Raw genomic sequence first — 12,483 nt, 5'->3', positions numbered from 1 at the left:
CAAAAATTCATTTTAAACTCCTAAAATTATTTTTAATATTTTGAAAATCGCTAGATTGCTACACGTAAACATAAATATTTTTAAAGAAAACCTAAATTAATAATTATTTTAAATGAAATAAATGTCCTGGTATAGTCCTAAGGGCTTAGAGAATGTGTAATCAAGGTCTAGGGGCAAATCGAGAAAATTTGGGAGACAATTCACCGGAAGGACAAAATCGTTATTTTCGAAATAACGAGAAGTCAAATTATCCAAATTAGGATTTGGCCGGTTGATTGTAGTCATTTTCTTTTTTTTGGGATTTTTTACTCTTTCTAAAAAAAAAATTCAATTTTTTTCGGAGACAATTTGCCGGAAGGGCAAAATCATCATTTTTTTGAAAAATCGGGGGACAAATACCCACAATAGTCCATAGCCAGTTGATTGTGGCTACTTCCTTTTTTTTTTTTTTTTTTTTGATTTTTAAAGAATTTTTATGAATTTTTTTTTAAAAGTTCTATGATTTTTCTACATTTTTTTTTATCAATTTTCTATTTTCTGATTTTTTTTATTATTCTAACTTTGAAATTATTAAAAAAAATATTTTTTGGACCGGGTCAAACCCAACCCGCGCTTCTCGAGCCATCCGATCACCTTTTTTTATTTTCCAAAAATTCATTTTAAACTCCTAAATTTATTTTTAATATTTTGAAAATCGCTAGATTGCGACACGTAAACATAAATATTTTTAAAGAATACCTAAATTCATAATTATCTTAAAGAATACATAAACATAAATACTTTTTAATATTTTGAAAATCCCCGGATCACGACACGTAATTATTTTTCTCGTTCCTAAAACAGTAAATATTTTTAAAGAATACATAAATTCATAATTATTTTAAAGAATACATAAACATAAATACTTTTAATATTTTGAAAATCGCCAGATCGCGACACGTAATTATTTTTCTCTTCCTAAAACAGTAAATATTTTTATAGAATACCTAAATTTGTAAACATTATCACTATTATCAAAACATTAACAAATAATTAAAACATATTATTAACAACCTATAAGTAACATAGATAATTCAGGTATAAATAATAATCAAATAAATAAATCTATACTTATGAAACTACAAAAAATAATTACAACGAAATTTTCCTCAAACTATCAAGGGAGAGCACGCACCGAATGATGAGCTCAAACTACCAAAAGAAAGCATCGAGTAAGGAGGCAGGCTTTGCTTTTATCTCAAATTCTACAAAATAAAAAATTCATAAATTAATTTAAACATGAAAATATTTACAATAGAATAAAAGCATAGTACTAACAATCTATAATAACATCAATTTACATAAAAATATAATACTTAATTGAAAATTTATTTAATACCGATAAAGGCTCCCGAGGTGAGGGGGATCTCTTTCAACAAGCAAATGAGGCCGACGAACAGAGAGTATCAAGTGAGGAAAAATGAGCAACAAGAACGAAAGGGCTCTGTTTTTTAGGCGAAAGACAGTGCGAGTCGAGGGAGAGGGTTTATGAGTGAGGTGAGAGAGAACCTTTGGCGAGAAGCTTCCGAGGCGAGGGAGAGTGCGAGGCGAGAGAGAGAGAGAGAGAGAGAGAGAGAGAGGGAGAGCAAAGTCGAAAGCACCGCAGTGCCTTCGATCGGGCACCGTAGCGCCCGTGAGCTGGGCGGGGGCCCCCCCTCGCTCGGTAGCACAACTACCGAGCGAGGCCTGCTCGACAGTAAGACTACCAAGCCGCACCTAAATTAATAAAAAAAAATTTAACCTATTTCGATAAAAAAAATTTATTCTATTTTGGAAGAAAGCCCGAGAGAGAGTCCGTTGCCTTTATATACGGGTCTCTCTCTCTTATTCTTGAATGCAACAGACAAAAAACACCTCTCGTTCCCTCTTTTCCGATTGCATGCATTTATTACATTTGACTTCTTGAACTTTCCCACTAGTTTCCACCTTCAAAATATAAAAAGGTTGCAGAATAGAAGTCGATCTGTCCGTCCGTTCGAAGCTCTCTGGAGAGAAGAAGCAAGAAGCAGAAGCAGCAGCAGAGGAGGCACTATTTCCGCTGATACTCTGACCCTCCAGGACTGTCCAGGTTTGCTGCCCTGCTCTGCAGATGATTATTATTATTGTTATCTACACTGGTGTTCTTCAAATCTCTTTCTGGGGCTTCTCAGTTTACGATCGTTTCGATTTGATGGGTCTGCTGTATTCGATTCGATGATCTTTGCTTACCCGTTCACGTTTTGAGATGCTTCTCAAAAAGTGTGAACCATCAGAGATACAGCTAAGAGAACGTGCGACTTCGCGTTTTTTATTTTTTTCAACCTCCGTGGAATATTAACATAGTTTCGATCCTTGAGTTCTGAGGCATCATGAGACGAGAGATCTTTGTCGTGAGAAGTGACTTACAATTCGGGTATTTGATTTTTTTAGGATTTTTCACTGTTTATTCTGTTAATTTTTCGCCTTCTACATCATTCCCCTGTTTTTTTTGTGCTGTTGGTCGGTCGCATCTTCACTCGAGTGTTCTGGAATTGGCTTCGGTTGAAGGGACGTGAAGCAATTTTAGCTCTAGATAAGGCCTTGGGCTTCCGCTCACGATGAAAAAGCTTTGATTTTTATAATTCTGGCTCACTTTTCATGGTTGGTCACGTGGTTATTTGAACCTAGCTTCTGTTTTGGTTGCACATCCTAGGGCCAAGCCGGACAGTAGATCAGGATGACATATGACCCCGTGAACTATGACGTACATCCACCAAACGAAGCACCCATTTTTCCTATTACCAAAAAAATAATTGAACCATTCGAAGTGATAATTGTGGTCTCACTTTGTTGTCCTAGGATTTTTCTTGGATGGTCCAAAGTCCTTTTGTCTCTTCACTTTCAGATGTTCACATGTGATCTGTTTCTTAGCTTAAGGTGAATTCCAGTGGTAGTATTCAGGTTGGTTTTTTGGTCATTCGCAAAAGCTGCAGGGGCACTACTCATGGCGAAGGAACAGTTGCAAGTCCTGAGCGCTCTCGATGTGGCCAAGACACAGTGGTACCATTTCACGGCGATTGTGATCGCCGGCATGGGATTCTTCACCGATGCGTACGACCTCTTCTGCATCTCCCTCGTCACCAAGCTGCTCGGCCGCATCTACTACACCAGGCCGGGCTCGGCCACCCCGGGAAGTCTCCCCTCGAACGTGTCCGCCGCGGCCAATGGCGTCGCCTTCTGCGGCACCCTCACCGGCCAGCTCTTCTTCGGGTGGCTCGGCGACAAGATGGGCCGGAAGCGAGTCTATGGCATGACCCTCATGATCATGGTCCTATGCTCCGTCGCCTCGGGGCTCTCCTTCGGCCACGACCCGAGAGCGGTCGTGGCCACTCTGTGCTTCTTCAGGTTCTGGCTCGGGTTTGGCATCGGCGGGGACTACCCTCTCTCGGCCACGATCATGTCCGAGTACGCCAACAAGAAGACTCGGGGTGCATTCATCGCTGCGGTCTTCGCGATGCAGGGTTTTGGGATTCTGGCGGGCGGAATGGTCGCTATCATAATCTCGGCGGCTTTCAATGCGAAATACCCTGCTCCGGCCTACCAAGATGACCCGGCACACTCCGCCGTGCCTGAGGCGGACTATGTGTGGCGGATCATCCTGATGTTCGGTGCCCTTCCTGCTCTGCTCACTTACTACTGGCGCATGAAGATGCCCGAGACAGCCCGCTACACGGCCCTGGTCGCCAAGAACGCCAAGAAGGCTGCGGCCGACATGTCCAAAGTTCTCCAGGTCGACCTCGAGGCGGAGCAAGAGAAGATGGAGCGCCTGGCCCGGGAGCAGAAGAGCGAGTTCGGCCTCTTCTCAAGGCAGTTCCTCCGCCGCCACGGCCTCCACTTGCTTGGGACGACGAGCACGTGGTTCTTGCTTGACATCGCCTTCTACAGCCAAAACCTATTCCAAAAGGACATCTTCACCGCCATCGGGTGGATCCCCAAGGCGAAGACCATGAACGCGGTTGAGGAAGTATATCATATCGGCCGGGCGCAGACCTTGATTGCCCTGTGCAGCACGGTCCCCGGATACTGGTGCACCGTGGCGTTGATCGACCGGATGGGTAGGTTCGCAATCCAGCTGATGGGCTTCTTCTTTATGACAGTGTTCATGTTCGCCCTCGCGATCCCATACCACCACTGGACGCTGCCCAACAACCGCATCGGGTTCGTGGTCATGTACTCGCTCACCTTCTTCTTCGCCAACTTTGGGCCCAACGCGACCACTTTCGTGGTTCCTGCAGAGATATTCCCAGCGAGGCTTCGGTCGACATGCCATGGGCTATCGGCGGCTGCTGGGAAGGCGGGGGCGATGGTGGGGGCTTTCGGGTTCTTGTACGCGGCGAACGGGATCGGTGTGAGGAAGACACTGATCATACTAGGGGTGATCAACTTTTTGGGCATGGCGTTCACGTTGCTAGTGCCCGAGTCCAAGGGTCGTTCGCTCGAGGAAATGTCTGGCGAGAATGAAGAAGAAAATGAACCCGAGTTGAGGCATCGAGATGGTGAATAAAATTAGAATGGAGCTTGGGTTAAACTAAATAATTAGGTCTCTAATTTGATAGAAGCTAAGAAATTATGTACTTAATGAAGGAACTTGCATGATAGTCAATGTGGTTTTATGAGCTTATGATCAGGAAGTAACATATAATGTATATTTTTGGTAAGTTATATGTGCTCCTTTAAAAGGAAAAATTCGGGCTTGTTATTTTGTGACGTGATACATGTTCAATCTTATCCACCGATCAGGGAATTGACTGTTTCTAAACTAATTTTTACATTCTTGGACTGAAGGCGGGACAACTTCATGTTAATCTAATCGTTGGTCAACAAATTGACTAAAGTTTGAATCTTAAGACATTTAATAGGGAGTTGGTTGAATGGATTGACCAGAGGGACTTCTCCACTGCTTTCAGTTGTTCGTGAGTTTTATCCGAAGACATCAAATACGAGTGTTTAAAGTTGATGATAAGATTTATGTATAATTCTTTCGTGAAATTGAGAGATTATTTCGTAAGGAATTTGGAGCTAAACACTGTGTGCGTTATTGGATGTAATTGGGGTTGGGAAACACCGAGAGTGTTTGAGTGACTCAATTGTGATTTGTAATCTCGGTTGGATCGTTTGTTTTAAGGTGGGATTCGTTGCTGCTCTCTCCATAAACGTAGGTCTCTACGACCGTACATCCGGTGTGTAATTTATTTTCTTATTTTGTTTATTTTATTGTTCGATCGCTTGTTCCTCGTAACAATTGGTATCAGAGCTAGGTTAGCTTGAGTTGAAGTGAATCGATGGCGACAAAAGAAACTAAAGCGAAAGTCGACAGATTTGATGATAATGATTTTAGTTTCTGAAAGATGCAAATTGAGGATTATCTGTATCAATTGAAATTGCATTTACCCTTATTTGGGGGAGAAGCCAGAAGAGATGAAGCAAGCCGATTGAGAATTGTTGGATACACGAGCGATGGGTATTTTCAGTTGACGTTGGCTTGTAACAGAGCATTTAATATCATCAAAGAAAAGACCAATGCTGGTTTGATACAAGCCTATCGGATATGTACGAGAAGCCTTTTACAATCAACAAGATCTATTTGATGCGACGTCTATTTAACTTAAAGATGTGTGAAAGTGCATTGGTTACTAATCATATTAATGAATTCAATGTGATTGTTAGTCAATTGAGTTCAGTTGATATTGACTTTGAATATGACGTATGCACTTTGATTCTATTATCCTCATTGTCCGATAGTTGGAATACTACCGTTATAATTCTTCCGGGTTAACAATTTTGACGTTCAATGGGGTTCGAGATTTAATTCTGAGTGAGGATATCCGTAGAAGAGAATCCGGTGAATCAGTATCTACTTCTTTAGTAGGTGAAAATAGATGAAGAACCGATACTCGTGTTAGCAGAAGTAGTGCAAACATGAATAGACGTAGTCATTCTAGGACTAGTGGTGCTGTCTGTTGGAATTGTGGCAAGATGGGATATTTTAGAATGGATTGTCTTAAGCTGAAAAACGAGAAGGGTAAGAAAATTAGAGCTGAGTCTGTAGATGATGTTGTAGCTATAACTGACCGTAATTCGGATAATGTTGACTTTGTCGTGTCTGTGATTGATGATTTGTCGTTTGATGGATGGATTATAGATTTTTGTTGTTCTTTTCATGATACACCAAATAGGAACTGGTTTTTTACTTATCAATGTATCCATAATAGTAAAGTACAGTTGGGGAACAACGTTGAGTACGATATTGTAGGTGTTGGCAACGTTAGAATTAGAATGCATGATGGTCTTGTGAGGACATTGATTGGAATTAGGCATATTTTAGAGTTGAAGAAAAATCTGATTTCCTTGAGTGCCCTGGATTTAACTGGGTATCGGTATTCTTCAAAATGTGAAATTCTAAAAATTGTTCAAGGTGCCTCAGTTATAATAAGAGGAATCAAGCATCATGGCCTGTATGAACTTCAAGTTGAGACAAGAATGCATTTCGCTACGGAGATGTCAGATACATTTGTTCGAGAGTCCGAATTGTGGCATATGTGTTTGGGACGCATTAGTGAGAGAAGCCTGAAGGTTCTAAGTAAAATAAATTTGTTACGTGGTTATATTGTTGAAGAACTGAATGTATGCAAATTCTGTGATTTAGATCAACAGTGAAAAGTGCAATTTAGTGCGACTCACAAAGAAACTATGGAAATAGCAGAATTACTTCACTTGGATGTTCACAAGTTGTGATTTCCTTCTAGGAAGAGTGCCAGATTTATGCTAACAGTTGTTGATGAATACTCGAAGAGGACCTTGGTGTTTGTGCTTATGTATAAGTTTGATGATATTGTCGGGATCATGCAGTTGACAGCTTTGATTGGAAAAGAGACTAGAAAAACGATCAAGCATGTGCAGATTGACAGCAGCATAGAGTTTTGCTCGGAACCGTTAAACGAATTATGCATGAATAAAGGCATGGTGAGACACCGTACTAGTGCTAATGAACTACAACATGTTGTAGAGTTGATGAGTATTACATTACTAGAGATGGCTCATAAAATACTCTGTAGTGCTCGTATGGCTAGGAGATTTCCGGCGGATGCGTTTAGTACGACGAGCCACCCGGTGAGTAGATCTCCATAGACTACGATTGGATGTTGGACTCCCAAGAAGTGTGGTCAGGTAACATTGCTAATTATTCTGTTCTTAGAATATTTTGTTGCTTATGAAAAGGTAAGAAAGTACATGCTCCTAGGCTATGCTCAAGGTGAATGGGGTTATCGATTGTGGTACCCAAAATTAAATTCATATGTTATTACCAGAGAAGTTACATTTGAAGAATCTCCAATACTTCTGACTATGAGTGATCATAACAATGTTCATACATATTTAGATGGCAATTTGAGATGGAGTTGCAACCATAAACTCCTAAGGTAGTGAGTACTTGTGTGGTAATCGACATAGATTGTGCTTGTAGCGAAGTAGAGCCTATAGAGCATTTAGTTGCTGTAACTACTGATATTAGCAAGATACGTATTCAGTCTCTTGACAGATATGGATGCAACAATGATTTTGCTTTATCTATGATAGAGGAGCTTATGTCAAAAAGTCATTGTGAAGTAATTAAAGGTGCATGTACAGTTGGTGTTCTGATGAGGCACACGATTATAGTGAAGTTCAAGCGTGGCTTGAACATGAAAGACATATGTGGCGGCTAAGCCCATTGTGGCTGTGGGAAAGTAGTAGCGAAGTTTGACTTTATTAACGAAGTGATTGTGACTTGGCTTAAATATCGAGTCAAGGTGGACATTATTAAAATATGTTTTGAGTTTGAACTAGTAAACGAACTCGACCCAAGATGAATTATAGGAAAGCTTGAAACCTGGATCTTGTGGATTCTATCGTGAGATACGGAAATAAGGATTAAAAAGAATCCAAGTTGTTGAAGGATTACTGTTTTGTCTTTATCCAATTGGTGTGGCAGATGTACACGATAGTCAACTTCCTTCTTTGACCAACCAAATTTCAGTTCCCCAAGGAAGGGATAAATATATATTATATTCTCACAAAGATCTTTCCTGGACAAGATCGGACACGTTGACATAGTGATATATAATGGTTGTGGAGTCTTGTTGGGGTGGATTGATCGAAGGGACATCGCCACAGCTTTCGGTTGTTCGTGAGTTTTATCCGAAGACATCAAGTGCAGGTGTTTAGAGTCGATTAAATTTTATGGTAAGATTTGTGTATAATTCTTTCGCAAGATTAAGAAATTATTTCATGAGAAATTAAGAGCTAAATACTATATATGTTACTAAATGTAATTGGGATTGAAAAATACTGAGTGTTTGAGTGTGATTTGTAATTTCCGTTTGATTACTTATTCTATAGTAGAATTTATTGTTGCTCTCCCCGTGAACGTAGGTCTCTGCGACCAAACTATGTACATTTGATGTCCGATTTATTTTCTTTGTTTTGTCTATTTTATTGTTCGATCTCTTGTTCCGCGTAACACTTTTGCTTGGGGTTGTCAGACCCCATGAGGGCAGTAATTGCCGCTTCACCTTGGATGCATAACTAGCTCACCTGAAGTCCAACGACCTAGACGTCGCTTGGGGTTGCGCGACCTTATCGACTATTGTTGCCGAAGCTGAGGGTCACCATTGATGTCTTTCGCTTGAGTGGCGAGGTGTTTGCAATTTTTATTATCATAATTTTTCATTTCGTAAAAACTAAAGTCCTTTATGCAAATAGCATCTAGGAAATGTTATTTTTATCGTTATTTGCATTTCATGTGAGCTCTTGCAATCAGTGTTTTGTATTTCACAAAAGTCCTTTAACTCAAAGTTCTTCCACTTCATGCAAAGGACTTAGGATTCTCTCGTGGGCGCATCACAACCTTAATAAAAAATATTTCTGTTTTTGAAATTACTGATTGCTCTTATTTAGTTACATCACAGGTGTCCCAAATGCCCCTTATACAAGTGCATGGTGAGTGTGAACCCAGAACCTCCTTTTCACTATAGCCACCCGATAAGTTCGCCCCTGCTTTCTATCCATGCTTTTGGTGTCACGTTGCCATTGAACTTTCTTGCTTCCATTCAATGTAAAGTACCCTTCTCACCATTTCCACATTGCCAAATAGTCTTCTAGAGAGAAATGAAATCCATCTTTCATGGCACCGGTGAGCAGAATCTTCGGCTTTTTATCAGCTGATTCTTTCTCCCTCAAACTTTAAGTCCCACTTTGGTCCCGTGAATCTTTCACTGCCGTCTGTCATTTCGTTTTGTCCTCTCGACGTTTTACCCAACAATACGCGCAATCGCCTTGGTTTCGAGGAAGTTTAGGAGTGGGGGAATCATGAAATTATCTCGGTGCTTTTCGTTCTCTCCTTCGAGTGGTTTGTAGTCTCTTTTTTGTCTGTGTCATTTTGTTGGGGGGAATAACTCTTGACATGCCCATTTTAACCTTTACCCTTTGTTCTGTTGCTTGGATTCATTTCGAGGGGCCACTTGATCTTGATTCCAACCAAGAAAGCCATCCTTAGGATTGCGCGATCTTTTGGACCAAACAGAAATGATTTGACTTCAAGATTGAAAGCAACCTTTTTGTGCTCTGGACGTATTAAGATGCCATCGCTTCAAATCAAGAAGGGGGTGAATTTTATTTCTGGGTTTGGTATCCTAAAATAGCACGAAATTTAACTTATCATAACAAAAATGATAGGAAAGAATACACGAACCCTCTCGAGAAGTATTCAGGAGATGCAAAATCATATCATCATAAAGCATGTTTAGTGTTTTATATATATTCAGCACTAGACACACCTAATCTTCGAAGACATGGGCACTATAGTCATTAAAAGTCACTGAAGTAAACAAAACCTTTCATAATTTTAGTAAATTAAGAGTTTCCTTTTAATTTTTGAAGGGAGAGGCAAATATAATTAAACAATTTCTTTCTTGACTGTGCCCAATTAAATAAAGGAAAAAGTAAACGACGTGGGCTTAAGTAAGATTCAGTGTTGATTGGTCCAAGACATTCATCATGGGGATCGCAGATGGATGGACTTCATAGATATCACAGGCACATAAACGTTACTATAGGGACCAAAGATCACGTCCCTATTGATTAGAAAATCTATAATACAGGAGAAGTGTAACCGATAGCCTTTCACCCACATGCATAACCCAGATTTATGAACTCCTTCGCTCTCGAGATAAGCTTATCATCACTTACATGAGCATACGCAAGACATCTAATTTCTCTTGATCTGAAGTAGTCAATAGGTTTCCACGACCATACTTTATGAGAAGGTTTCCACTCAATTACAGATGAAGGAGATTGATAATTTAGGTCACATGCCATGTTCACTGCTTCGGCTTAAATTTTCTTACAAGTTTTGCATGCATTAAGCTTACTCAATTAAAGTTTTGCTATTATGTTCAACGAATTATTGATTATTTAAACCCTTCATTACGTATAGATGGCCTGGCGTTTTGCCCACAATATTACAGCATCCTTCTCCTCCGCCACTTCAATTCACACCTCCTTCACTAGATTCAACAAGATTATACTCTTTGCCCTGTCCATTAACTCATCCTTATTAACATCTTCCATCGTTTCCAGCAACTAAGCTTTGCTATCCAATTGCTTGACTAAACCTTGGGTTGGTACTTTTGCACGCATCTTAACGCTCTACAATACAAAATAGTTCTCCTGTGAAACTTCCAATTTCTGCTTTTTCTCTTGACATATTCGCAAATAATAGAATTTCCAGGCAACAGTTAGATAAGCAAAAGTCTCAAACCAAATCCATAAAAATTCCATCACATCATCACCTCTCATACAAATTGCTATGAAATAATAGGAAACCTAACAACTATTGTAATTGTATTAACGCGAAAGAGTGAAATCACCAAAGAAATATACGAGCAACAATAAAGAGCACAAGCGATTTACGTGATCAATCTAAGTGTCGGTACCTCCTTCATAGAAAGAGACAACTGCAAACAATTCACTAACCAATCGGAGAATTACATAGTTATAATCTCTTAAACGCTCGAGTGTCTCCTAGCCCTAGTTTACACTTCCATAGTATTTACAAAAAAAAAATAATAATAATAATTGGATGTAGAACTCAACCCACAAATTTCCCACAACCCACAAATTTCCCACAAATTTACGAAGCTCTTCATGCGGCCAAAAGTGGGGATATTGTGCAAAAAGTCTTAAACCTATTGCATTTTATCAATTCAATCCTAAACATTTTAATTCTGTCAATTAAGTCCTAAACATTTTCATGTTTTGCTAGTTGAGTTCATCCGATCAATTTTGACTAACAATTGTTGACGTTGATGCCAGCCATCCTATATGGTGCGGCGATACTTACTTGGATAGTTTTTCATAATATTTAATATTTTTCGCTGGCTGCTAAGAAAAGAAAAACGGAGAAAAGTAAAAACGAAGGAAAAAATGAAAAATAAAAAAAATTTAGGACAAATTTAGAAAAAAAAATCTTAAAAGACTATTGAAAATCGTCCACTTCAACATCAGCTATGTCATGTTGGACAGTCGGTGTCCATATCGTTGATTTTATGGTCAAAATTAGATAGATGGATTCGATTGGCAAAAGGTAAAAATGTTTAGGATTCAATGAATAGTATTAAAAGATTTAAAATTGAATTGACAAAAGTGCAATAGATTTGAGATTTACCGACAAATTTTCGGAGCTCTCTGTGCGGCCAAAAGAGGATCCACTGTTCGGCCAATACAGAGCTCTATTGTGCGCTTCTCTTCAGGGAACAGAACAAAAGCGCGAAAGATTCCCCCTTTTTTTTTTCCGAGGCTGAAGCGCTATGCGTTTGATCCGAGAAGCATCCCTCCATAGTTATCCTTTTTGTGCATTTTATATAAATAAGAGCCCTCCTGGTCATACCTTAGAGAAGATCCACAAACAAACCCTCAACATACGTCGTGTATATGTAAACTTCAAGATAAGAAATCTAATCCCACTACCGATCGACATCCCCCAATGAAATCGAGTATCGTATATAGGCTCAAATTCTAGACACAATTTAACATCCGCGTTGCCAAATAGTCATAAAGAGAGAAGAAATTTATTTTTATTTTCACCGATAAGCAGAATCTTCAACTTCATCAGCTGAATCTTCTCAATTAAGTCCCATTTTGGTCCGGTGAATTTATTCACTATTATCTGTCATTTTGCTTGTCCTCTGGATGATTACCCACAATACACACAATTGTCCTTGCTTCATGGAAATTTAGGACACGCATGGTAATATTTTTATTTTAGAAATTAATTTCTGGATAGAAGTTGATTTTTTTTTATTTCTGCTTCTGAGTAGAAGTTTATTTTTCTACTTATGAAGAGAAGTACATTTTCTTTTACTTCTTCAAGTGGCTCTAAAATAACTTCTG

General features: G+C 39.4%; 1 protein-coding gene across 2 annotated transcripts; it reads left to right on the top strand.

Moving 5' to 3' along the window:
- The first annotated feature begins 1,829 nt into the window (after nucleotides 1-1,829).
- LOC115727345 (low affinity inorganic phosphate transporter 1-like) lies at nucleotides 1,830-4,736 on the top strand. 2 transcript variants are annotated; one of them, XM_048271288.1, is made up of 2 exons: nucleotides 1,830-2,107; nucleotides 2,991-4,736. In XM_048271288.1, exon 2 carries the CDS (start codon nucleotides 3,002-3,004, stop codon nucleotides 4,559-4,561), a length of 1,560 nt encoding a protein of 519 aa, XP_048127245.1. In that variant the 5' UTR covers nucleotides 1,830-2,107; nucleotides 2,991-3,001; the 3' UTR covers nucleotides 4,562-4,736. The 2 variants fall into 2 exon arrangements, with proteins under 2 accessions (XP_048127245.1, XP_030513416.1); XM_030657556.2 differs by having other exon boundaries at nucleotides 1,831-2,107; nucleotides 2,985-4,736.
- Nucleotides 4,737-12,483: the final 7,747 nt, after the last annotated feature.

Source organism: Rhodamnia argentea, chromosome 1, assembly GCF_020921035.1.
Source record: "Rhodamnia argentea isolate NSW1041297 chromosome 1, ASM2092103v1, whole genome shotgun sequence".
Lineage (NCBI taxonomy): Eukaryota > Viridiplantae > Streptophyta > Magnoliopsida > Myrtales > Myrtaceae > Rhodamnia > Rhodamnia argentea.
This window is presented reverse-complemented; position numbering and strand designations above follow the sequence as displayed.

Bases quoted from the DNA above. Each gene is read 5' to 3' on its own strand.
- LOC115727345 (XM_048271288.1), top strand. From the start codon at position 3,002: ATGGCGAAGGAACAGTTGCAAGTCCTGAGCGCTCTCGATGTGGCCAAG.